At 38.1% G+C, this 26,532-nt stretch overlaps 4 protein-coding genes and 1 long non-coding RNA gene across 7 annotated transcripts in view; 2 read left to right on the forward strand and 3 right to left on the reverse strand.

Moving 5' to 3' along the window:
• On the forward strand, positions 1 to 2,455 carry LOC145214594 (uncharacterized). Its single transcript, XR_013857078.1, has 2 exons — positions 1 to 1,632; positions 1,698 to 2,455. It is a non-coding gene; the product is annotated as an uncharacterized LOC145214594 (long non-coding RNA).
• LOC145214586 (ATP-dependent RNA helicase DDX42-like) lies at positions 2,150 to 22,612 on the reverse strand. Of its 2 annotated transcripts, XM_080083144.1 has the most exons (15): positions 6,155 to 6,363; positions 6,012 to 6,097; positions 5,790 to 5,888; positions 5,245 to 5,310; positions 5,050 to 5,173; positions 4,661 to 4,964; positions 4,419 to 4,597; positions 4,218 to 4,366; positions 4,019 to 4,144; positions 3,712 to 3,870; positions 3,526 to 3,630; positions 3,189 to 3,308; positions 3,004 to 3,122; positions 2,587 to 2,820; positions 2,150 to 2,428 (listed from the first exon to the last, which is right to left on the reverse strand). In XM_080083144.1, exons 1-15 carry the CDS (start codon positions 6,213 to 6,215, stop codon positions 2,224 to 2,226), a joined length of 2,136 nt encoding a protein of 711 aa, XP_079939270.1. In that variant the 5' UTR covers positions 6,216 to 6,363; the 3' UTR covers positions 2,150 to 2,223. The 2 variants fall into 2 exon arrangements, with proteins under 2 accessions (XP_079939270.1, XP_079939271.1); XM_080083145.1 differs by lacking the exons at positions 5,790 to 5,888; positions 6,012 to 6,097; positions 6,155 to 6,363 and adding an exon at positions 22,608 to 22,612.
• Positions 6,882 to 26,532, forward strand: part of LOC145214587 (enteropeptidase-like) — a 21,025-nt gene continuing 1,374 nt past the window's right edge. Inside the window, exons 1-7 of one of the 2 annotated variants that reach the window (XM_080083146.1) lie at positions 6,882 to 7,141; positions 22,325 to 22,467; positions 22,892 to 23,052; positions 23,277 to 23,404; positions 23,605 to 23,712; positions 23,854 to 23,931; positions 25,353 to 25,534. In XM_080083146.1, coding sequence (XP_079939272.1) covers positions 7,132 to 7,141; positions 22,325 to 22,467; positions 22,892 to 23,052; positions 23,277 to 23,404; positions 23,605 to 23,712; positions 23,854 to 23,931; positions 25,353 to 25,534 — 810 coding nt within the window. In that variant the 5' untranslated portion in view covers positions 6,882 to 7,131. The remainder of the gene's footprint in view (positions 7,142 to 22,324; positions 22,468 to 22,891; positions 23,053 to 23,276; positions 23,405 to 23,604; positions 23,713 to 23,853; positions 23,932 to 25,352; positions 25,535 to 26,532) is intronic. The other variant, XM_080083147.1, reaches the window with a different exon arrangement.
• On the reverse strand, positions 10,801 to 12,913 carry LOC145214590 (uncharacterized). Its single transcript, XM_080083152.1, has 3 exons — positions 12,415 to 12,913; positions 11,812 to 11,955; positions 10,801 to 11,723 (listed from the first exon to the last, which is right to left on the reverse strand). Exons 1-3 carry the CDS (start codon positions 12,727 to 12,729, stop codon positions 11,373 to 11,375), a joined length of 810 nt encoding a protein of 269 aa, XP_079939278.1. The 5' UTR covers positions 12,730 to 12,913; the 3' UTR covers positions 10,801 to 11,372.
• LOC145214592 (uncharacterized) lies at positions 17,441 to 19,443 on the reverse strand. Its single transcript, XM_080083153.1, has 3 exons — positions 19,078 to 19,443; positions 18,505 to 18,648; positions 17,441 to 18,397 (listed from the first exon to the last, which is right to left on the reverse strand). The coding sequence occupies exons 1-3, from the start codon at positions 19,390 to 19,392 to the stop codon at positions 18,047 to 18,049; spliced, it is 810 nt and encodes a 269-aa protein (XP_079939279.1). The 5' UTR covers positions 19,393 to 19,443; the 3' UTR covers positions 17,441 to 18,046.

A 26,532-nucleotide genomic window follows, 5' to 3' on the forward strand; every position in this document is an offset into this window, starting at 1 on the left:
GAAAGCAGTTTGTGAATTGATTCTCAGTCATGGTTGAATAGCTATCAACGCCGTCATGCGGAAAAAGTCCAAATAAAAAATGCCTGACTGCACTAGTGCACCTCCTCTGCATGATTCGGCCATTCGAGCCACAATGTTTCACAAAATATTTTATGGGCGATTGGACTGACTTATAAATGTCAAGATTGTGGAGGGCAATAGGCTTAGCTTTCGTTATTTAGTTATAAAGCCAATGGGTTGTTTTGGTGTATCATGATTATGGATTGAAAAAGACACTGCTAACCGTAAAGTGACTACAGAAAGACATGGCTATTGACAAGCTCTCACGGTCTACGGCAGGGCTCATTAACCAAGGTTCAGCGGAACCCTAAGGTTCGGTACAACCCTTACAGGGGTTCCGTGAACTTGAAGGCTGCACAGGGGTTTGCAGCAGTTTGGTGTAGCAATTCAAACCGGAATGATTCATAATAATATCATTGTTGCGAACAGCAATGCTCACCTATACAATCTAGTTCAGGTGACCGCAAATAATGGGTCGCGGCCCAAATTTGGGTCGAGAGACCTTCCAGTCTGGGTCGAGAAATATTTCAAAGTTTCCCATGAATGTAAGCATTGCATCTACATTACATGCAGTCTATGTAACGATGCAATAAGTTAAGCGCACCTGTGCAAGCAGTCATGCGTTTTCTGCACTATCTTATATTAAAAGCAAATACAATTCAAGACTAGAAGTAAAGGACGATCTCGGCTTGCCATCTCTTAAATTAAACCTCAAATTGATTTGCTGTGTTCTCAACATGGAGCCTACCGTTCTCATCTGTTAGAATAAATATGTTCGTTTACCTACTGTTTTATGTGAAAATAGCACCCAATAGCATAATAGCAGTTCTAATATTGATATTTAGTTGCTTAGTATTTTCCACAAACTTACATGCTAACAAAATGCTTGGGTCGCGAGAATATTTAGAGCAATTTATTTAGGGGCATGCCAACCATTGTTCAATTGTGATGTAATAAACACAGCCTTGATACATTTTGGCTAAGTTGCAAGATAATTGTTGAAACAATTGATTCAAGTAACATGGCAATGCATTTCAGTGAATCGTTTTATTGAAGTCAACTTTTATTATGGCTTGGGGTATGTTAAGTACAAATACATGTTTTTTCTTTGATGTAGCCTACTTCTATTACATTCATTGAAATTGTTTTATGAGGAGTACCGCAAAGTTTGACAAAACACCTTGGTGGTTCCATGCCACTAAAATAGTTGAAAAACACTGGTCTATGGCCTTAATCTTAATCAAGTATGCAATATCAATTTTTTAGATATGTTGTTCAGCAGTACGCTGATTATCTTTTAATGTTCATGCTTTATAAGTGTTGTATTGTTTTAGGCAAATTTCATCAAACAAGTTTATGTGCCAACATAAAATCTTTATGTTTCCATGAATAATGTTCTTTGCGAACTTCAGAACATCAACAATAAACTGCATAAGATATGTGAAGTTACAAAAAAATGCATTCATTAGATGTCACCAAACCAATGCACGAACACCTGCAAAAAAGGGTTATGTGGTCTATAGATATGAGGAATTTGACATAACATATGCTAAGTTGGCGGCATTGATTGGTGTAAGTGTTAATGGTATGTATTTAAACAAAACTAGCAAATGTATAAAAACCACTATTGTTTTCAGGTACCCACCATGTTGGGGGCAGCGGTATACACCTTATACTTGAAAAGACGATTCGCAAAGGAAGATCCTGAAGTTATGAAGAATGACCAAAGCATATTAGGGAAAATGTACCAAGCACCTACTGGATACACGGTGCCAATTGGCTTTCTATTTTTGTCTGTGTTGGTTGGATACATGACAATATTTGTCCCAGGAACAATTGTTAAAAAGGTTTACCTTTCTGCGGATAGACAAACAGTGACTTTCGTTTTGTACAACACCTGGAGATGGAGTTCAACTCGGACAGTTTCTTATCCAATAATCCAAATACATACAGAAAAACATAAAGTATATGCAGGCAAGAGTCGGTTTTACTTAAGCGAGGATGCACATATACCACACCCAAATCTGTGCCACTTAGCCTTGGGCATGTACAAGAACACTGATTGACACTCTTCTTAAAATATGATGTGTACAAGACCAGTGTACTGTATTGGATATTCACAAACAATAGAAGGAACATTAAAAATAAAATAAATGGACATAATTATGAATCCCATCTACTTTTTTTCTTCTTTTTACTGTCAGGATGTTTAAATGCATCCCCACTGTTCCATGTTTCAGCATTTTTTGAGTCTGTACTTTGAACAAAATTGGACTTGTATTGGTTTTTAAAATACTCTTTAATTGATGATGCTCGTCCTCCAAGGACACCTGCTGTTGCTTGGCGGAACGCTGAAGCTGTATTTGAACTGCAGAATAAAAAGGTGCAGCATGAATATTTTTGTGTTAGAGAGAAGTCTAGGGTGTAGATCTGATTTTTGACAAGTATGTCATGGTCAACGTCTTTAGTACAAATGTGCCAATATTGATTATTCATGAATTGGTACTCGAACAGAAACAATAATACCTTGCAGCACCAAGTCCTGGTCTGTCTCTTACTGGAAAGCTTGTGATTTGTTTTCCTCGTCCTTGCTTATAACGTGAATTTCTAAATTTTTGATTCTGAAGGGCAAGCTGCATTAGGGGCTCAGGAACTCTTTGATTAGCACTTTCCATGTTCCGCACAAGATCTCCTGCAAACTGTGTTTCACGTTGGGTAATCAGAGTGTAGGCGGTGCCTTTTTGACCAGCACGTCCAGTTCTGTTGTAAACCAAGCAAGTCTGACATTATATCAATTATGCTTGAAATGAAACACTATTTTGTTTTATATAACAGCTATGTTCAAAGTTAAAAAACCATCCATTGCTTGACATTTTCTTAACATGCCGTCAAATGGAAAATCAACAGATAGGTTAGGACTCAGTTAAGCATAAATGCAGTTACCTTCCGATTCTATGTGTATGAGTGTCAATATCCCTTGCTACATCATAGTTGATCACATTTTTAATTGATGGAATGTCTAAACCTCGAGCAGCCACATCTGTGGCTACAAGTGTTGCCACCTGGAACATGTTTTATTTTTTTGGCTCAATGTGATGATTATCAGAATATATCAGTTAAGTTCAAACCTGATTTTTCTTAAATTTGGTTATGACAGTGTTTCTGTCAAATTGATTCATGTCACCATGAATAAGGGCTACATCAAATCCTTCATTTTTAAGGTTGATTGCAAGTTCTTCTGCATTTGCCTAAAACAAAATCATGTTGATAATATTGAGAAAAAATCTATGGGCCATTCTGTTTTATTGTATGCCCAATCCCAAAGTGCTGTCAATTATTTAAGAAAACATGTTTTGGCAATTTGCATATTTCAATGAAATGCAAGAAAATTTTAGTAGTACTAGTGAAATTTGTATCAAAATTATTGGTTGTATTTTGGGATAAAACACAGAAGTTTGCACAAACCTTTTTTGTGACAAAAATAAGAAGACTGCCTTCACTTGTAAAGGGCACTATTCTGCTGGTAAGCCACTTCCATTTAAATGTTGGTGCTTTGAATACTTCCACAATCTACAAAACATTGAGGTTTTTTCTAAGAGTTATATAACAGTAAAAGGTATATATCATGTTATCTGATAAACAGCACTCAACCTGTGTAACATCAGTGTTGGCTTCTCCAATGTCACCCTGTACAATTCGCACTGGGTCAGTCAAGATATCCCGTGCAAGCCTTTCAATTCGTTTGCGAAATGTTGCACTGAATAATAGTGTTTGCCTGCTTGGTCGCACTTGATTGGCAATGGAGCGCACCTAATTAGCACATTTTAAATAAATTTCCTTAAATTGATCTCCACTAAAACAAATTTTTCTTTGTCATCAATGACAATTAAAAGCAACCCACTAAGAGTACACAAATATTTAAGTCACAGTAGATGTCGAAATCAGCCTCAGTATTAACCTGATACTCAAAACCCATTTCAAACATTCTGTCTGCTTCATCAAACACCAGATAAGTGACTCTAAGTAGGTTCGTGTTTCCTTTTTTGACATGATCAATAATTCTTCCTGGAGTTGCAGCAACAATCTGATAAAAGATATGTGTAAAAATACCAGTAACTCAGTGTATTTTATTATGATTAAAATCAGTGTGATATTACCTCACATCCCTCAGCTAAGGCTTTTTGCTGCTCATACATATTTCCCCCACCAAAGCAGCATGCAGTGTTAATCCCATAAGCTTTACCGAATCTCCGACATTCAGCATGAATTTGCTGGCACAACTCTCGGGTTGGAGCAACAATTAAACCTGAAGATAACAGTTTTACAATGTGGTACATAGAGTGGTTTGAACTGCCTACCAATTGGTCCATCTCCTTTCTTTAAATTCGGTTGATCCATGATATGCACAAGTAATGGCCAAATAAAGGCAGCTGTTTTGCCAGAACCAGTTTTGGCAATTCCAATTACATCTCTTCCTGAAAGACCACATGGAATTCCTTGGGCCTGGATAGGTGTTGGTTGGGTATATTCTTGTTTCCTAAGTACACAAATTAAAATTTCAGTCGTGTTTTGTTGACTGTAAATATAGACCTTCCTTTACCTTATTACAGACAACAGTTTGGCATCAAATCCAAAGTGACCAAAACTGGAAACTGGTTTAGGTGGAAAAAATCCAGACACTTTGACACCCAGTTTCTGTCTTAATTCTATGACTTGTGGGTTGGATAGCTGCCGAATTTCTTCATGCTCAACATAGAAGTTTTTTTCAAATGGTTTGTATTCAATCTCAGAGTGGTAGATGACTGGCAGTGGGTCAATAAGACGCTTGTTGGTTGGTGCAACAGGTATTGGGTTTCCTTCCTCATCATATTCAACCTGATCCTCGTCATCAAGAAACATTTTTCCTACAAAGTGGGCACCAAATTGTTTACGAAGGCTGTATTTTCTTTAACCAAGGTTTTTCAACTGTTTAATGCTAAGCTTGTAAACCTGCATTGGGGTTTTCTTCCATGTATTTGAAATAAAGTTCTTCTGAATCAAGGTCCTCCAAATCATCACGAACGCCTCTGTCCTTTTCCACATTAGCCTCCACTTTAGTAGTCTGTTTTTGTACCTTACATTTAAACAAACAAAATTTATCTTTCTATTCAGTTATTTTGGCTACTGATGCATCATTAGTTATACCTCATTTTCTATTCCTGCCATAAAAGCATCAAGGGGGTCTTCTTCATCATCTTTGTTATTAATTTGCTACAAGAACAAAATTTTGGTACAAATTTTATGTTGTATTCATAGAAGACAGAACAACAAATTAGTGATGGGACGAGTACCTGGTACTCGGTATCGAAATATTTTGTCTCAGTTTTCGATACAAACGTGCGAGTACCAAAGGCCGATTTACACCATAAGAAAATGGGCAACTTTATGCCAATATTTGCTTCGGACAGCATAAAATTGAAAAAAAAGTTCCTCCAGGTTACATATTTTTTTCGCTATCGTATGGAGATTACTGTTTTATGCTGAGTGTGTGCGCACGCCTGTACCCCAACCATGGCAGATATATTAGCCGGTGATATACACCTGAATACAACACTGTACTTAAGTACTCGACATCGAAGGTATATACATGTCGTACTCAGTACTCACTTCAAAACCTGGTATCGTTCCATCACTACAATAAATCATTGAAAATGGTTAACATATACTATCATCATGTTACAATACATTACTTGTTTTTCCTCTTCACTGAGAAATGGACATGCAGCAAGAATTTCACTTTCAGTTGGTTCTGCATCAACATCATCAAAGTAGTCATCATCATCGTCATCCTAAACATTTATTAACAATTAAAAACCTTTTTAACCCAGAATACATTTTGGGCCATTTGAAGTAAACACAAGAATGAACAGTTTTGTAAATAACACATGGCTGTAGTGTGGAAATAAACATACCAACTTCTTACGCTTGGTGCCCATCTTGCTTGTTGAACCTCCAAAACCAGGGCCCACGTTTCCAACGATGGCTTGTCGATTATACCCTATACAATAATATGTGTTTTAACCTTTGCCTTAATGTCATAAAATTTGTTACCGACCTTGTGCATTAGTTTCGGAGCTGGCAGGCTGAAAGTTTCGGTATGACTTGCTGTAGCTCATGGTGTAGTATGTTTAATTACATATGCTAAACACAAGTAGGCTTGTGTACAAGTTTATCACCTAAACTATATGTGCTTTTAGCTTTAATGCAATATTTGACTTATAGACCTGTAAACTAGGAAATGTTTGATTTAAACTAGTCAACCCCAGGATATATTTGACTGCAGCCCACAAGTTACAGAGGTTTGTCCTTGCATTTTGCATGTTTAATTAAGCGAATCTTGTTAACTTGATAAGCTTTTGAGAGTTTGTTTGACTGCCATAATGCATAATTGCATTTACTTCAAATGTTATTGTTCAAAAACTGTGTTTTGATTAATAATAATCCTCGCCCAAGTTTAATACGACAAAAACATAAAAGTGACATATAAAATGACAAGTTGACAACATTCGACAACAATGCCGCTGTCGTTTCTGACTTCTTGTTCTTCTGTCACAAGCGCTCAACCAAAACCAACGAAATTTCTTGCGTGACTATTTGGCTTGGGTAAATAATTTCGACTGGAGGAGTTTTTTGACCCCCTTAAATTCTAAAACTGTAAATAATACAAACAAATCAAATAAAAAGGGGAAAACAAACTAAACAACAAGGCGTTTTTTGCAGGAATTGTCATTGGCAGAACTTTAGTTTTGTGTATTTCTATGTTTTCCCGCGGAATTGTCAGTTTCCGAAATCCAAAGCACAGAAGTAATAGTATAATGGTCAAAGAACATTGGTCCAAGAACAACTGTGTGACTGTGTCTACTTGACTCCAATTCGTCTTCGCTGCAAGTGTTGTTGGGCTTTAAAATCGATTAAAGAAGCTGTTTCTTGACAACTGCCACAAAATATATATGTATCAGCAAAGCAGGTCAAGCAAATTGAGATTATCACCCTTATCTAAAAAAGGTTTTGGATCAGGATTGAGGACTTGTAATGACAAAAGGTAATTATGCATATCGTAAACCAGTGGTTCTCAACCTTTTTTCTTTCGTGGCCCACATTCATTGCAAAAAAAATTCTGTGGCCCAGTAAATTTTTAAGATAGAAAGAAAACAACTATAAAATAGGTTCAGAACAAAAACAAAACAAAAACATTCCTTCTCAATTCCTCCCTAGCCATTATTCTTGTAAAATTGAGTGTAGTGACACAAATGAAAGTAAATTCTTAAAAAAAGCTTTCTATTTGTTTGGTCTGTGGCCCAATCAAAATGCTTCCATGGCCCACCAGTGGGCCATGGCCCACTGGTTGAGAACCACTGTCGTAAACATAATTTGTTGTTATAGGCTATATTGTCTTGTAACTTCATTTGTTTACATTTTCTCTAGGTTTATAAATCTTTGTTTTGGCACTGAAAATGTATTTTTAATTTGTATTATTTGTCCATGAGTTTTTAGATGATGTATTTTGTGATCTATATACATTGAGAGCTATAATATTTGAACACTATGAAGCTTGTGTACATGACTTTGCAGTACATATACCACAGGTTACATAGTAAAGTAGAACTTGACAGAAAACAATATACGGAGTTATTATTGTCATTACAATATATTTATTATGGGTTAATTTACAGATTAAATACAGGTAGTGGTTTGCTTTAAAATATTCTCACTGCCTGTTACTGTTATATGTATACCATTTTAAGTACTGTTATATGTATCAATCTAACAAACACAATGCTTGTGTACTTGTTTACTGTTCCAACACCCTGACCTGGTGTTTGTGTAATGTAGAAAACATGAAGTTTATTTAAATGGGAGTCTATATAGTCTTAGGTGGCTTCAAAAAGTGTCCTAAAATATCTTTTAAGTCCTAAACCAGGGGTGCAAAAAAGCGGTCGCACGGTCGCGCCGCGCGACCAATAAACTTGCGTGCGCGACCGCAGTTTGTAGTCACAATTGGTTGTTGAAGTCCGGAGAAAAGATTGCGCGTAGACAGAAAAAACCTCAGATTTTTGGCTAATTTCACTAAAAAACGGCAAGATAAGTTCACATTAAATTCAAATAAGTTAAACTAACACAGCAAGTTTGCAATAGCACCCAGATTTTGGCGAACCTGCGTGAATATGACCGATTTGAGGGTGTTTTTGTTGTAAAGTAATTGATACCTCGAGCAGACCAGTAAAGTAGCTTTGCGCGTTTGTGATCCGGCGCCATTTTCTTTGGCGTGTTGCTTTTTTGACCAGTTTCGTTTACTGGCTTCACAGTTTTTCATGTTTGCATTGTCTACAATGCATTAAGTGACACTAAATTCAGATCACTGGTTTAGTTTGCACATTATTTTGCTTCTGTAAACTGCAAACACAGCTTAATATGATTCTAAATGCTGTTTTGATTTTAATTTATATATCTTGGTAAACCAATTGTTTTAAGTATGTGTGAAGTAGTTTTTTAACATTTAATTGAATTTTAAGTTACATTTATAATTGTTTCATGGTTTTTATGGAGGCGAGAATCAATTTATTATTTGTTAGTAACGGCAAATGTAAAACTGGTTAATGTTTGTAGTCACAATTAAAGGTGGTCTATATTTTTTTAATTAATTCTCAGAATCAAATCTTCGTATGAACGTAAATCAATACATGTTGTTGTATTTATGGTTAGCCCGTTAATACACTGATGCTATCGCTATACTCATCCGATACTTATAGGTGGCATCGGAACAAATACCGATACATTTATAAACGAGTAAAACGTGCTTTAGTCCAGGGCTTCTCAAACTGTGGGTCGCCAAATTGGGGTCGCGTAATATAATTTTGGGGTCCCGAAACATTATGGGTTATTATGTCAGTCACAATAAATGGTACACGTGCGTATATTTATTGTTTAAACATCATTCCCATGTATTCAAACTGCTCTAAACACATTTTGTAGAACTTAAAAGAGTATTACCAGCCTAGTAGACATATGCGCCAGACATATATATATATATATATGCCTATTGTGTACAAACAATGCGAAAAAGCAAATACCGCAAGCGTCACAATATGGATTATGACGTAGCAATACGTGGCAGACTTTTTGTATGGTATTGTGTGCAAACCATGCCAAATGTCAGGCAACAAACAACTTAACAATTTAGATAGTGGCGTCATTAACAATTGAAGCAAATCATCAAGCTGTTCTGTTCATTCTATGGATTACGCATAGACTTTCAGGTCCAAGCAAATGGGATATTGTGAAATAAACCAAAATTCTTTAAATCACTAGGTTATAAACAATTTGAGACATTTGGTGGCCGTTTGTAAAATAAGAACCTGTGATACGGCTATTAGTAGTGAAATGGCTGTTCATTGGGTGGAAAAAGACACAAACACAAAAACGTATGTGCTACTAAAATTTTTTGCGCGCTACCAGATTCCGAAAAAAATTTTGCACCCCTGTCCTAAACCAAACCCTAGTCTCTGGATTTGGATTAAACTTGTTTGGCAATTGTTGACAATATTGTTATAACTGCAATAGTGTGGTTTGACGTCCATGTCAAGAAATTTGTTTGACATTGCACTACTGTGAGATTAATATGTAAACATTTGGTTCATAAATTGTATACCAGCACCAAAGAAATGAATCAGTAGTTTTTGTCAACAAAAGTGTGGAAGGCAAATCAAAGTTAGTGGATTTAAATTAACAAATCGGATTTGCTTACATGTAATTCCAATCCAATGTTATCTACGTAACCTTCAATTTACACTTATCATTAATTTTACTTTGCTGTGATTTTACCACATAAGAATAAGATGACAAGAGCCAAAATCAGGAACCAGTGTAATTTTGACTGGGCTATGCCGTTACCGCTACTGCATAAAAATGCGGTCATTTGTATGAGTCTCCGAACAACGATCCAATCACGTCGTTTCTGAAAAAGGAATAGGAGTTTCACTGTAGTGATTCGCTGAAGTTTCGTTTGGCTGAAACATTTTGGCCAAAGATGCCGTTTTGCCGATGTTTTGGTTTCACCCCGATTTTTTCAAAAACTCGGCAAATTTTTATAGTGTATAAAATTAATGCCTAAGCTTTCATTGTCGCTGAATTGAAACATCATAAGTTAACTTATTGTTGTATCTGAGAAACACGAGCAAAGTGCATCTTAAAACAAGGTTCATTTGAAAACATCCATCCAAACGGGGATTTTGAGTTCGGCCTTATGGCTATTCGGTTTCGACCCGCCAACTTTTTTATCAGGTTCGGTACATCACTTATACTTTCTTCCACAGACCTTGTGCTGAGCATGTCGGCTCCGCTTGTCGGCACGTTTTACAGACGCATAAAGAGCTTTACTACCAGAATGTGTTCGTGAAAAACTTCCTCTCGAACGTCAATACGACGTCAACATTTTTATTATTTTATGTTTTTAATTTTAAAAATAATTCGTTGGCGCATAGATTCTGGGGCTTTTCCGGCTTGCAGAATAACGGTTTCGCTGTATGCCTTTGTATTAGTTTAAACATTTTTCCTCTTCACCGCTTTTTATCAGCGATTTTACATGAAAAGTGTGGAGAAATTCACTAGCATAAAATAGCCATCAGTGTAAAATGATGGAACTCTTGCCTAATCTTAAACGGGAAAGTTTTCTGTCTCCTGCAAAAAGTCTTATGTGCTATCTTCACTATCTTCAACCATTTGTATTTGTAATGTACACAGCAATTGAAGAGTTTCGGAAGCACTTCACAAGTAAAGATAAAACAAGGAAACGAACGCGTGATCACCAGGTGTTTATGCTTACGTCATTCAATGAGCGAGCTGCAGGAAATTAACTTGAGCTGACAGCGAAAACAACAAAGCACAAATTGGGAACATATCGGGTGAACTGGCGGAGTGGGGTGGCCTGACACGTGAAAACTGTCCGACTGATAAGAGCAAATTATTGCAGTGACCTCCAAACGCGACTCGTCCGCTTTTATGGTTGGTGTGTTGTTTGGGCTGGCATATTTGGGCCACACGAAAGGCGAAAATAACATGTACACTCCTGAGTTAGAGGCGTTTGTACATAAAAATGACACATAATAAATATAAATAAATAGACAAAAAGATAAATTAGATAAATATAAATAGAAGAACTAAACAAAATTCGCAATTATTGCACGAAGGAAATAGCGATATCCAATGCGAAATATACAATAACTTTATTAGTAAGTGCATTTGATAAATTAAAAAAATAATATGCTGCGAATAGTTTAAACATCCCGCACCATAGTGTGAGCAACACCTTCACTTTTTGCCAGCGATAGAAATGGTTCCATCGCTTTCTCGCCTTCGCATCGCAAACTCTCCGCGTATTCGGCGTAAGGGACCCGCAAAACACTGCGGAATCCGACTTTTTGGGCAAGTTTGTATGGTAGCTTCCAACTGCACATGGCAACCATATTTTTGAGTCCATTTACTTTGGCGTGTTTTGCCGATGCCTTCATCAGATCTGTGGCGACTCCACATTGGATAGCGCCGGGCTCAACACATATTGCGACATGGCGCATGAAACTGTCAGTGCCGAGAAGTTTGGGAACGTCCTTCTCCATGTGATGAAGAAACTGTAATAAATGTTTGGGTTTAGTTACTGTCACCCACGAAACGTTTTTGTTTCTTTATTTATAACAATGACTTTGTTTGGAAACTTACCCTTGGTATCAAGTTGATATAAAAACCAAAGTCGTTTTCCATTTCTATTCCACTAGAAGGGCCAATGGCATTAAGACGAACGCCGAAAACTTTCCCCGTGTCTTCGTTTCGGGCGATGAAGGACGCTTCCTGTATCAGAGCTTCCTGTCAAACAGAAACACACGCAATTAGAACCCAAATAAAAATGACCTTGTCAGATTGGTCTTAATAATGTTTCTTACAAACAAACAAAAAATCGTTATTACAGTTCGAACATGACGCAGGCAGCGACCTTTGTTTATTTGCGAATAAATTGGGAGAAATTTAATCGACGCATAAAGTGAGTAGTCGAACAACTTCCTGCATTAAATTTAACACAAAAAAGACCCGCTCGGTGTACGCAGACTTTAGAAATTATGCCAAAGGTCATTTACTTTAATTGCGAATGTTATTATTTTTATGCATGCTATATGCCGAGACAATTTGTAGGTAACCTTTCGCAGTCTTCCTTCGAAGCGTTTTAATTGTTTTACGGACTTCTAATCATTCCATGTTTAGTTAAAGTCAATAATAAATCAAAGCGTTTTGCCTAAAAATCGAAATATACATAAACTTTTAACTTACATCAATGCAATGTTCGACGAACATCCGTGAGTTGCTTGTGGTTGCATGTACTGATTGCATCAAAGGTTCGCGAGTGACGAACTGACGGGTCATGAAATCGACCATCGCATTCCGATCGTCTGCTGTGCAAGGTCTGCACACAACAGAATGTTGGTGTTGAACGGTGTTCTTCGCAACCTTCTTCACTGGAGGTTTGAACATAAGTTGCGACAGTACGCTGCTTCCCTTTTCCAAGATCGACGATTGTATTCTGGGTACTGTATCCACCAACGAGATCAGTTTAGCACCAGCATGCAAGGCGTGACTTTGGCTCATTTTGGTGATCGCTAATCTTGTCTTATTAAAAGCTTGATTGCTTTGAGTTATGACTGTTGGGTGATGGCGCCGCGCTTTTTATAACGACCACGCCGGGTGGGACAGAGAAAAGAACTTTCGAGAGAAGTTGGGCGTTTTTTTCTGCGGTTCGACAGGTTGGCCATTTTTATGCCTCGTCCATCATTCAAATACATCTGTTTTATTAAGATGATTTATTTTAAAACGATGCTCACCTCAGTAAAGATCGCGGCAATCATATACGTAACTCAATCTTTTACCGGCAATACATGATGTTATCAAAGAAAAAAATACATGATGTTAACAAAGAGAAAAGTCTTGTATATATCTCGGTCACTTTTCTTTGCACCTGGCTTAAATAATATTTTTTAAGCAAGTTTGTTTGTGTAATAGTAGTGTGGCCTTTGGTTAATACGATACTTTATACACTCATGAACAGTTCATGTGATCCGAGATATATTTCATGTGGCTCCAACAGATTTATCGAATGTCAAAGTCTTCCTGTGGACGTGACGAAAACTTTACAAGCTCCTTTTGCTGGTAAATTTTGAACCCGAAAAGACGGTGAACTTTATGACTCAATGAAAGCAATCAGGACAGATGTAGGTTTCTTGACGCTGCTGGTTTAAAATGCCAATTGGCGCGATCCATAATTACAGATTGGAGTATGAGGTGTAAGTAAGCCAAAGCAGATAACGATCAGTTTGCCTAGGCATTTAAGCAATGGGATTTTGGTTTTGCTTAAGTTTCCTGTGTCGATTACAAACTTGAAAACGATTTAGCCAGAGCTTTGTTGTAATAGCGTGAAGTACCGGTTCCGATAAGCCAAAAGGCATCCAGCTCGTCTGATAATTGCGCGGAAGAGCCGTCCAATCATTCTTCCCGGGACATTTTCGTCCTGGATTGCGTGGAAGCATTCGCATTGCGAGCTGTAAGTCACGTTCGCTTTTAACCACGCGTCGAGCCGCACAAGTTACAAGATTTCAAACGAATTAAGCTGACTGATCGATGTTACTTGAACAATTGTTTGTCTATGGCAGTCACGTCAACTTTCCAAATAAATCATGTGTCTATCTGAAATCTTTATTTTTAGAATTGGATTTTTTAAATTTTGACAATAAACCTTCTTTCATATTTTCATAGGCCACGTGAAGTGTTAATTATGGCTCAGTGTAAGTAGCTTATTTCAAAGCTATATGCAACAAGCAGATAGTCAATCAACAGATATTTTTGGTTCACGACATCGCGATTAGAAGAAATGACTTTCTCAGTAAACCAATACTTGACATCAAACAGGAAATTTCCTGGGCAATAATCTATTGTAAAAATAAAAATAACAAAACATGAATAAATATTCATGCTTTTTTTTAAATGCTTCAAGCGTTCATCGATTTGAGATTTATTATTGTCATGTTTCCATTTTCTGTTTCCTGGCGTTTCCGTGGTATTAGAAAATGTTTAATGAAAAGTTTTCCAGCTGATAAACACAAGTTATTTATGCTTCCCAAACATTGAACAAATCCCTAAACAATGTCCGAACCGAACAGCAAACATTTTTAAATACTTCTGTGTGGCATGAAATTGTGGTGTATGCATTGCTTTGTTTCGCCCCACAGCTCCACCACTCACAGCATGGCCTACCTTAGTCCTAAGTACAAAAAAAACAATAAAAAAATACATGCGTTTAACATATTACTGTGATGCATCCGTCCAGTGTTTACCTTAACATCTACCACCAACAACAAAGCAAATCACAAAAAAATGAATTCAAGTAATAAATGATGTATGAACTGCAATACGTCCCGCATTTGTAAAATGTAGAAATTTATTTGACAAATTTGATGTTGGCCTGTTTCAGTGCCTTGTGTTCTAGGCCTTCAAAATCTCGTTATCTGACATTTACTATGCTTTTTGCAACTTTGCATACGACTTATCATTGTCGATGTATACCCTTTTTAAATTGACTATGTTGCATGTGCAATCGTAAAGGGTTAAAGGTCACTCTTCTAAAGTTTTCGCTGCGTTGGCAACCAGAGGTGAACAATGGAGTATTGCATTCTGTTTGATTCCCCCTTGAATAATTTGACCGGAAAGTACGAGCCAACATATATGATTATTCACATTGACGTCTAGGTCACAGCACCGAACAAATCAACCCTCAAAATAATGACAGTATGTACTGAAAGTGTACAAATGCATAAAGAATGCCGTTTGTGCGGGATTTCAATTGACACAAATCCAATTGGGCGCTAGCCCGAAAAGATTATTTGTCGATGTTTTGTGCTGATACAATTTTGCGGTGGGTTAGGGCGATCGATGTTCTTTTGGGTCGTATATCAACGTGTGTTAATGGCCCGTGTTTAGTCAATCTTTTGTATTAAGCGACCCAACATTGAAATGTTGGAGTTTTAAGGGGTTCAACCAACTATATTTGCAGTGTTTTTTGTCCGCTTGCACAAATGGTTGCAAAATAGCGATTTTTGGATAGAGGTTTTGTTGTTAAAGTTGACCAACTTGTTTAATTCAAATTTCATAACATCCGAAGGCATACATTTCGGGTTAAAAGGCTAACATTTCAAACAATGTCCTAATTACGTTTTCGCATAAGCTATTTATGATGTAAGGTTGCTTATTTTGTCAAATAAATTTTGAGGTGTTGTCGTGGTACACCATTTGCTACTGAATGAAACCGACACCAAAAACGGGCGTGATGGTTAACAATTAGTATTCGATGCTTCATTTACAAAAGGTTTAACGTGACACCACAAGATGTCATTGCGAAACTATAAGTCGAACATTGTATGTTGTAAAGCAGGGGTCGGCAACCTTTTTTGTGCCCCGGACCGTTTCAGAAAGTGAAATTTTAACACAGACCGGCCTTCAAAAAACTACAAATATCCAGCAATATAAACGCCTAAAATTCGTTTATCATCGCGGGGATGCACAAAAAAATGACGGCCTGGTAACGAACTCCTCGCGAACCCGCACCGGGCCACGGCCCGGCGGTTGCCGACCACTGTTGTAAAAAATAGGACTTGTAATAAAAAACTAACATACGCAGCTAAATTTCAATTCCTAACCTTTATGCCGAAATATAGGAGGCATTGTGATTCAGTCACGTACACATCGATATTAATATACCTTCCTTCATTATGAACTGCTGTGGCATTTTTTATGAAATAATTTTATACGGGCTATGCCAGTTTGGTAACTTTTATACACCTGCACCGCGAGTCACAATTGTCAGTTAAATCGGATTTGCCTTGATTTATTGCTTGAATTTCACGCACGTTGCAGCATTAGTAACTTTCATCTGCAATTTATCAAGATTTGTGCCGTGTGTATTGTGACGTCTTGATTCACACTGGTCAATAACGTCAGCCTCACTTACCAATCAACTTGGGTGGGACGAACGTACAAATTACAAATAACTGGTCGAAATCAGCAACTACGTAAAGTGCTCTTTCTCTTATGTGTAACAACGTTTTTGAATCAAAATACCCATGCATTTGCGGATAGTTAAGTCATCGAAAACCTACGGGGTATTGTTTCTCCTTTGGTATAGGACAGGGGTCGGCAACCCCTGGCACGCGTGCCAAGGTTGCCCATACCCTGCTATAGGAGCTATGTTTTGAGGGCTGTATTCGTTTTTTTTCGCAACACCTCAACGGGATGCAGGGGTCCTCGATTTACATTCCCTGGTTTTAACTGTAAAACGTGGCCTTTGAGGCACTGTAGTTTACTGCATAAGAGGTTTTACTCTTTCTTGTATTGCGGCTACAGCTTCGAAGGGCAGTGGATAGGTTTATTGTTTTTACTCTGCGGTCGCAAAACACCACCGCAATGTATTGGCTGTCAACAAGCGACTGATCTAAAAGTCACGTCCGCTTATCGGCACGCTCGAACCGTCGAAGTGCGTGTTTCTGCAGGTTTGCCCTTATCAACCAACCGAAACGCGGTTTGTCTTTGATTGGCCGCTTTGAAGGCAAACGTACTAGACCAGCTGCATGGAATTGCTTCAAAATTAGATTTCGCGCAGAAAGGTCTCAATTAGGCCGTAAACAGCGCGAAGGTCCTCGCACTAATTTGCACTTGATTTCCGGCGGGTGACCGCTAATAGAGCAACCTTTTTGACGTTTTCTTTGAAAGTGCCTGCCAAATCGAGCACCTTCCGTATACTGATTACGTCAGCTTGCGTGCGCGCAAATTTCTTTTCTGTGACCTGATCCTTCGACGGATTGATTAAGTGGCATTTCCGGCTCCTAATTAAACTTTCCGCTTTCGCCGGGTGCGCTCAAGGGGAAACCCCGGGTATGATCCGATTTGGAGTGACTCGAACGGACCATAGAAATTACAGAGTTGGTAAACATACAATTGAGGAAGGAAATATTGAAGGGACGGTGACGTCAATTTCACAAAAGCGATGTATTTAAGTCATAATATTGTTTACGCGGCCATTTTGAAAAATGCGATTTAAGGGTCATTGGTGATTTAATTGCTTTACTGGCGTTGATTTGTATAGAACTTTGTTGTACCTTTGGAGTGTCTGTTTTGAAAGTTGAATTTAAATCTTTAATATTGATTGTCCTACTGATCTCTTTTGTGCTTTATCTTCTGACAAAGGCTGTAAGCCAAAAGATTTAAGAATCAGCACAGGTGATGGTCTTACTGGTTGGTTTACATATGCATCAAGTTATTCAGATGAAAAATGTATTGCAAACGTAAAATCAAGTTAAACAAAAGTGGCAACAATTGAAGCAATGAAAAATTAAAGAAATAAAGTTCCACTAACAAACAAAGCTACCTTGCAAGCACGGCTGCCGGAAGCAAACAAGTGGTAATAACCAGGTGTTGCTCGAAGCTTTACGTCACGCAACGAGCAGCCAGAGTTAAGGTCTTGTTAGGACACGGGACACATGTGGAGGGGACAGGAAAAACAACAACTCATACACCAAGTCGGGTCAACTAGGGAACGCTGGATAGGGCTGGTCTGATGCGGGCAAATGTCTAAAACATTGGCCTGTAGCAGACGAACAAAAGTCGGACATTTGTTGTCGCACTTGGTACCCTATACAGCGAAATCGTTTTGTCTGGTAACCCGGACATGCTACGAATGAAAGCAACTTTTTATATGAGGTAGTCAACGATAATACAAAACGATCGCACAAAAACAAATAAATAATAAAGTTAAGATAAACAAGTAGAAAACTTCGCAAGTTTGAAGACAAATTAGCAAAAAAACGTTCAAATTTCACGGCAAGCAATTTAAGTGCAATAAGCAAGATGTTTTATTTTGGCGTTACACATCCCGCACCATAGTGTGTGCAACACCTTCACTTTTTGCCAACGATAGAAATGGTTCCATCGCTTTTTCACCTTCACCTCGCAAACTCTCCGCGTATTCAGCATAAGGAACATTCAAAACACTGCGGAATCCGACTTTGTGGGCAAGTTTGTATGGTAGCTTCCAACTGCACATGGCAACCATGTTTTTGAGACCACTTTCCTGGGCGTGTTTTACCGATGCCTTCATCAGATCTGTGGCGACTCCACATTGGATAGCGCCGGGCTCAACACATATTGCGATATGACGCATGAAACTGTCAGTGCCAAGAAGTTTGGGAACGTCCTTCTCCATGTGATGAAGAAACTGTACAGAAATGTATCAGTTAAAATTTATATCCGAAAATGTGCTCATTAAAGTTCATGTTACGTTTCTCTTAGTTTAGTTAGCAAGGTTTGGGATAAACAAATTACCTTAGGTATCAAATTGAGGTAAAAACCGAAGTCGTTTTCCAATTCGTTTTCACTTGAAGGTCCGACCGCATTAAGACGAACGCCACAAACTTTCCCGGTTTCTTTATTTCGGGCGATGAATGACGCGTTTTGCACCAAAGCTTCCTGTATAGAAAAAATGTTTAAACTCTGCGTAAAAACTTGAACGTGTATGCCGTTGTTTTGGTGTCAATATTGTGTGTCGACATCATCAGAGCGTGTTCTTACAGTGTCTATGACGCAGAGGGCGATCTGTGTTTTTATGAATGGATTGGGAGAAATGAAAAGCGATGCACGGCTTGTATATTGTCGGATTACTTCCTGAGGCCAAGTTTACTAGGGGTGGCATGCGACTCCAAATTATACAGGTCTACTTTAGGCTGCGTAGTGACACACAATAACAATTATAGCTCTTGTTCAAGGTCATTAATTCACAATTTCACTTTTGGCTATTGAGTGTTTGCGTTTTTTGTGACTCGATGAGCAATTTGAGTGTTTTTAAACACTTTTAGTAATCACTAAAGGTTAAGTCGGTTTAAAAGAAATTAAACTTACATCAATGCAATGCTCGACGAACATTCGCGAATTGCTTGGAGTTGCATGTACTGATTGCATCAGGGGTTCACGGGTCACGAATTGACGGGTCATGAAATCGACCATCGCATCCCGATCATTTGTTGTGCACGGTGTACAGACAATCGAATGCTGACACTGAATTGTGTTCTTCTTTTCCAACTTCTTCACTGGAGATTTAAACAGTTGCGACAGGACGGTGCTTCCCTTCTCCAAGATCGACGATTGTATTCTGGGTACTGTATCCACCAATGAGATTAGTTTTGCACCGGCATGCAAGGCGTGGCTATGGCTCATTTTTATTCACGGTGGTTTTGTTTTACTCCGTTCAAGTTGCTTGTTGCTTCAGTTTCTGGTTCCTTGTGTTCGGCTGCTCTATTTATTGGGCACCGGTAGGACCAGAAAAAGATCTCCCTAACGATTTTTTCCCTGCACGTGATCCAGATGTCGGCGTTTATACACGCCTCATTCACTTATGTCAATAGCCAAGTCCACTGGTATACGTGACGGAGCGCGCGTCGCTTTCCCAGGTACGCCATATGTCGTGTCGTCATCACCAGTGACGTCAGAGTTTCGCAATCAGGAGTGACGTGCGGTCCCATGTCGGGGATCAACGAACGGTCGAATTACCTTAACCCGGCAGTAAAATAAGTTAATGAGGACACTGCGAGTTCTGAAAGCGTACCGCTAACAGTGACTAATAAAACTCGAATCGTTTGTTTAATTAAGTGTAACGATTTGATCAGATCGCTTTAGAAGCTAAAATTGATCTATCCTTCTTAGGTTCAGACGTTAATACTGTACTTGCTGTGTAAAAAAGAATTGTTGCCAGAGAACATTTTGAAAACACCTAGAAAAATTATGTACGCTGTGAGTTTTGAGTTTTCATGATGCCTAATGAAAGTAAACCTCATTTAACTTTAACCGAACTGTATTCATTTTTTTACCTTAAGCCAATATGTTATTTTTTCTGTAGACACCAAAAGTCTATTGCATACCAACTGTATGCAGATGTCGTCCATTTCCTCGTATTCACTAACATTGCCTTGCAGTCCGACTTAGCGCACTGTCTTGTAGCCCAAAGTTGAGTGGTGCATGTCAATTTACACGGAAGGAAGCAATTCCTAAACGGATCTTGTGGTTAAGTCTATCGACCAAAATGCAAACAGTTGGGCAGATGTGGAAAAGGGGCAAAGGGCGTATATTATGGCTTATGGGAACCGCTTGTTTTATGTTATCGTTATGCACACATTTCTACTTGTTTAACGTTGCACTGAACAGTTACCTAAGCCAGTTGTCACGATCACGTTTCAAATCGTTTGCAACGTTGGACTCTGCGAACCGACACCGGATTTTTACAAGACAACCTTGGTTTGAAACGACGCCGGTCGTTTATTCCATCCTGCGAACGTGACAAAAATATATACGATTCCTTACTGTTGGCCACAGTCTCCTTTTTGCGGCGGGTACAATCAGCGGTTCATTTCGAAACATGCCAATTGGATTTTGTTTCACTGTCGGCCTCCTGAACTCAACCCATCTCTTAAAACTTGTTGAAGTGTCACACGTCTACGTGCTCGCAAATGTACACTTCTTCGACCGCATGTATCGTTTCCAATGGCAACTGTTGAAGTTTGGTAGCCTAAAGTGAAAATTGTCTTTTGCTACAGCGTCTGTCTATATGACTGCTTATATTCAAATCGGGTTCGAAGTATTGCTGATCAAATTGAATTTAATGGGGCATTTTAAGTAGGGTTTTTCTGGCCTAAGTTTTCGGGTTATTCCTGACGCCCCGTTTATCCGAGCTCAGTGTCACGTTCGCTTTAAACCACATCAGCCGGTTGGCATTATTCGCCCATGAAAGGAAAAGGCGGGCTTGATTGGGCGGTTGGAAACGTTTTTCCAATATTTGTTTGGGTAACCATAAAATGCCGAGAAAGAAATTAGACCGACTCCCAACTGCACGTGCGCTTGTCTGATACAAAATTCCCGCTGTCGAAAGTGATTAAAATGTCATAAAGTAAGAAAGTTTTGTTTTTTGTACACTATACGTTCAAACCACGACAAAACGCATATCAATATTCCGAATGTAAATGAAAGCGAAACAAAAATCGAAATTGGCCCGTTTCCGGGACTTGCGCTTCAAGAAAAGCCCCCTAATGGAAAAAGATTACAAGCTCGTTTGGGTTTTGAAGTTAAAAAACTAAGTGTTTGTGACTTTTCAAATCAAATTGAAACGAATTCCACGGCGCCAAGTATGACAAACGAAAGAAGCTTTTAAACCAATTTAACCTTTTAGGAAAGCCGTTTGCCTCAAGGGAAGTTTGCGGAAAAAGCCGTTCTGAAACTTATTGCATGATATAATGGTTAATTTTAGCATCGAGTTACTTTTGCCTTAAAGTTTGCTGAAAACGGTTTTAGTAAGTTGTGTATTAAAATAGTTTTAAGTGCATTTACATAAATTTCTTAAACGAAGTAACCACGTACACACTTGATGTAACACTATCGCGGAAATAGCGGCAAACTTGATCATGCGACGCTCGTCTTTGTGGCAACCCCGGGGCTAAGCAACAAACCAAAGTTGGTTGATATTTAATACGACCATGCAAACGAGCAGTAGACTACACAGTATATTTAATGTCGCTGTACAGAATGAGTTTGAGATTACAACAAGTGTTGTTTCTGATTTGTGCCTGTTATACGTACGGACAAGTTCAAAAACGTAAGTGCAATGAATAAATGCTATACTTAATTGTTAGTTTGCATCTGTGCATAAAGCTGCTTAACTTGCGGGTTACAAGAACAGCGACAACAAAACTTTTAACGTGCATATATAGTCGTCAGTACTGCTAATCGATTTTGAAGCGCAGACGGATTTACATACAAGTTCATTGGGTCATGCCCAATATTTGCGATGTGGTTTCATGATGTAATATGCGATTCAATAAACAAAGTTTTTGTGGCCCAGCCCGTCGTTCGTCGTGCCGTTACGGGCTTTTTCATTATGAAGAGAGAAATTTAAAGCACGTACTGACATCACGTGTATGTTTTAGTTTATTGTTTATTGAATTGCTTAAATGATTTTGTACTAAGGTTTATTTTTTGATTAGGTTTTTTTCAACCCCTCTAATATTGATATTCTTTGGGTGGTGATAAAATTGGTATAGCATCTCAATTCTAAAGGATGCTTACAATTCAAATAACTTATATTTTTGATATTTTACAACAGCGAATGTAGAAGGCTCGTGCAACGTAGAAATACACGAAGGTACAAGTGGATTGATTGCAAGTCCCGGTTTTCCTCACAGCAACTATTCGAATGATGTTATTTGCACGTACAGGATCGTAGCTCCAGTTGGATCCCACATTGCCGTACGTAGATCTTTTTATTGTTCAAAATGTCCAAAATTTCTTATTTGGTGCATACGGAAGTGGCGATGCAAGACTAACATACGATTAATACTAAAAATCAAACAAAAAAATCACCCGCCCATGAAGTCTGACATCACAGCTTGTTTTTCCACCATAAAAACTACTTCATGTTTCAAACATAAAGATTTGAAAGGTACATGCCTTCTGTTGATTTTATTTTACCTGACTTTGACAATAGAATTTTTTTTTGATGTTTTACACACTGGTTTGTATCTTTTTGCTCAGAATATTTAGAACCGTGTATTGCGTACATTACTCAATGTTTGTTTTAGTACATTACATGCAGTTGCTTCTCCTACCCTCGAACGAGTGTCATTCGTACATGCTGCTGCTATCTTTTCCAAACAAATGAAATTATTTGCAGTATCGAAGCTTGTACATGGATTTAGAGCGTCGGGGTCGGACAAATTGTTACGATGCCGTCAATATCCACTTTGTTGACGATGATAATTCTACGTTAGGCCTGGAGCAGTATTGCGATCAGGAGGAAATCTTCATCGATGCAACGCCCGGCAACACCTTGTTGTGAGTTTATCCGTACCTTGTTTATGGATCAAACTGATACAGTATATTTGTGCCAATAAACATTTGCTGCGGGTTGTAATCCCTTTGCACGTTTGTATATTAAAACCTTTTTGGCCAGCAAACTGATTTGATGCAGGTCTATCCATTTTACAGGTTTATTACTGTAATGCCATTCGCGACAATACAATTTCTGTTTTCATGTTTCCCAAATTTTACTTTTTTAGAGTTGAATTCTTTAGCGACGATACTGTCAGCGCATCCGGATTCGTGATCGAGTGGACTGTGGTTAATCCCGCAGCGATGCCACCGCAGCTTAACTGTGATTTTGACGGAGCCTTTGCCCTCTGTCCAGGTTTGTTTGTTGCTTATCATTTCACATTGAAGCGGGTTTTACTTGTAAATTGTTCGATTGGTAGCCCATAGTGTTATCAATCCTCTTTTCTGTAGTGTATGGACAAGTGTATTTAACATGAAGTTGCAAACAAACACGTATTTGATGTTTCGAGGCTTTTCTTACGTTTGCAAAGGAATTATTCATATTTTAAACCTTAGGTTGGACTCAAATCCAGTCTGACGACAACTTTGATTGGTCGTTCACGCGAGGATCGACCCCTACTAGGGACACTGGGCCATACTTTGACCACAACACCGAAAGCGGTGGTAAGGAAAAAAACAGCGCCGTAAATTGTAGATGTTGAGTGCAAGATTAATAAAGAAATCAAAAAACTGATAAATCGTCGCGGTTTTATTTAGAATGATTTATGTATGTTTTTTTGAACTGACTTTGATCATTCTATTCAGAGGGACGATATGCTTTTATCGAAGCTTCGGGCGTTACCATGGATCAGTTTGCTCAGCTTGCCTCACCACCCATCGATGGTAAGTTACCAATTTTTTTCATCACTTATGTATCTACCAAGATGGAGCTATTAATCCTGTTTCTGGGTATATACAACCACTACATTTATAACAAAACATTGTTTATGAAGTGATTAATCCGGTTTATATAGGTTTTATTGTGTTTAACAACGCTTTAAGCTATAATGAACCGAGCAAGCAAATACTAAACTACATTAGAGCTTGGGTTTTTTTTTTTTTTTAAGGTTATAAATTTCTTTTCTTATGTGTGTTGTTAATCACAAGACATAAAATACACACTGATTCGTGAACTGTGTCATATTAGGTAAATGGAGAACCTCAAACGACGTCATCGATAAGGATTCGTAGAAAAGTTGTTTGAAATTACGCACTTAAGTAAACTTTCAGTAGCTACAACATGGCAGTCGGATTTACACTACGCCCTTTATCGAAAGCGTTTCTCATTGGTGTTTTGCATACGTGACATGTTATGCCTCATCAGTAGCACTCGACCAGCCCGGTGAACCTTTTTACCTATTACTCACCCCTAAACACACAGGATTGTAACATCGATTTAAAAGATCAAGTAAGTCAACTGCCCATACATGTGTAATATCAAAGCGCTGTTATTTTCCTTGCATTGGTGGAATGTGGATTGTCGACTTTAATTATCCTTTAAGAAGCTTTACCATGTAACCAGCATGTACCAAAAGGTTTTAACGACGGTGCCGATAATTTTGGTTCTATAATCGAAATCGCAAAGGCATTGTGACTTGTCGAAAGAACTTAGTTGCCGTGACTGTGTTTTCATCACAAAAAAAGGATTAAGTCCCATTGCTATTTTAATTTCTTTGTATACTTTTTGGTTCGATTTCGAATTGTAGAAAAGCAAATTCGAAAAGAGTCTTATAATATTACAGCTTTCAAACTATGAACAAACCTGGTGGTGCCTAGAGAACAGATGATATTAAACACTGCTATAGTTCACACGTTGTTCTAAAGTCAACACCACAACACCGTACGATGTTAGACAACAAACATACTACGATCTGTGTATAAATATATATGCCTAGCGCATGTCATGTACGCCATTGGCTGCCACGTTAAACTACCCCGTTAATTTGAAACAGTTACAAGTAATTTAAAACATTTACCGCTTTGAAAGTTTTGCCATTTGTTTCGAACAAACATATTGCTTTTTTCTTTAAATATAAGACGACAAATATGTATGAATTTGCGAAATTCCAAATTTATTTACGCTTTCAAATTTAGTTATTGCTCGTGATTGATCTGCTTTGATTATGAAATCTTTACTAGATACGAATATAGAGGCTAGCTTGCTAAACAAAATTACTTCGTCAAATGTTAAGTCAATTCACTTCTTGTTTTTGATTTGACTAACATCTTTACGTTGCCGTTGTCATACTTTAGTATTTGTGTAGGGGATTTGAACCACTGTCTACAGTTTTGGTATCACGCAAGGGGTAAAGGGGTCGGTAGTTTGGCAGTGATACGGAAGTTTGACGAGAACAACCATGAAGTATTGTGGCTATCAGGACCTGAAACAAGCGAGGATTGGCAACCAGTCAACTTAACACTTCCCGTAACCTTCTACACCGCCCAGGTAACTGTTGAACTTCACTGTGTTTTATGGCTGTTTGTACAAATACGTCAAAGCTAGAGTTGAAACAGTTCGATTTAAAGTAAAACCACTAAACTATTTTAAAGTGGCAATAGGCGTTTTTATAGTTACAAAGGGCGTTTTTAGATTTGTTCTGTAATAGCAGTGCACGTACATTTTCTATACTGATGTTTAACTGTTGTTGGAAACGACATTCTCTTACTGTTTGATACGAAAGCACTTAACAAAACACTAAACGTTTAACCAAGCCCTTGACTGATCTTTAAAAATCGTTGAGCTTTATTTTGTAGTTGATTGATACTACAATATGATACAATATCAGAGAGTCCGTCCGTCGCCAAATACTAAACAATTAAATTATGAGCAGAGGGTGTATTACGCATTTGATTTGCCAAGTTCCTCAAATTTGGTCAACTCTCGATTTACAATCTTTCAAGCCACCGTTGCCAGGATTTGTCAAATAAATTTCTAACCACTGGCTCCTGTCGAACCCACATTAAAGGAGCCATAAATCTTCACAATTCATTGCCGAGATCAAAAGCCTTTTCCCACTCCGCATGTTTTTCTGCTGCATTGATTTGGCAAAGGTGTGGCACGACGGGTTAGTTCTTTCGACCTGCCCACTTTCCCAAATTGTGCTAAAATAGACTTATTTGCACACAAAGTTCATGCATACAATTTCACAAAAGCTCTGCTCTTACCTCTCTTTTTGCAGAGCTGTCGAGTCAAGATGTTTATAGGCTGCGGGGTTTGGGATTCATATTCGGTCATTTTTGCCGTAATTATTCTTTTGTTATTCTGATTTTCGGACATTTTGCAAACAATCGGATCGTATTTTTAACATGTACTTTCAGGTTGTGGTCCAACCTTTGGTCGCTTTAAGTCCGAAATTTCGTTTTTGCATTAATGTGTAAAATGCTTAACATCTGAACGCGCCAACATTTGCATAATTTATCTGAAAATAGTCAATCTTTCTTCAG

The sequence above is a fragment of the Phallusia mammillata genome, chromosome 2 (genome assembly GCF_965637545.1).
Source record: "Phallusia mammillata chromosome 2, kaPhaMamm4.hap1.1, whole genome shotgun sequence".
NCBI lineage: Eukaryota > Metazoa > Chordata > Ascidiacea > Phlebobranchia > Ascidiidae > Phallusia > Phallusia mammillata.

Coding starts and splice junctions, on each gene's coding strand:
- LOC145214586 (XM_080083144.1), bottom strand. CDS start 6,215: ATGAGCTACAGCAAGTCATACCGAAACTTTCAGCCTGCCAGCTCCGAA. Junction 4,367..4,418: donor GAAAGGAGATGGACCAATTG/GTAGGCAGTTCA, acceptor TGTTATCTTCAG/GTTTAATTGTTGCTCCAACC. Junction 3,631..3,711: donor CCAACACTGATGTTACACAG/GTTGAGTGCTGT, acceptor AATGTTTTGTAG/ATTGTGGAAGTATTCAAAGC.
- LOC145214590 (XM_080083152.1), bottom strand. CDS start 12,729: ATGAGCCAAAGTCACGCCTTGCATGCTGGTGCTAAACTGATCTCGTTG. Junction 11,956..12,414: donor TCGTCGAACATTGCATTGAT/GTAAGTTAAAAG, acceptor TCTGTTTGACAG/GAAGCTCTGATACAGGAAGC. Junction 11,724..11,811: donor ATATCAACTTGATACCAAGG/GTAAGTTTCCAA, acceptor CATTTATTACAG/TTTCTTCATCACATGGAGAA.
- LOC145214592 (XM_080083153.1), bottom strand. CDS start 19,392: ATGAGCCATAGCCACGCCTTGCATGCCGGTGCAAAACTAATCTCATTG. Junction 18,649..19,077: donor TCGTCGAGCATTGCATTGAT/GTAAGTTTAATT, acceptor TTTTCTATACAG/GAAGCTTTGGTGCAAAACGC. Junction 18,398..18,504: donor ACCTCAATTTGATACCTAAG/GTAATTTGTTTA, acceptor ATTTCTGTACAG/TTTCTTCATCACATGGAGAA.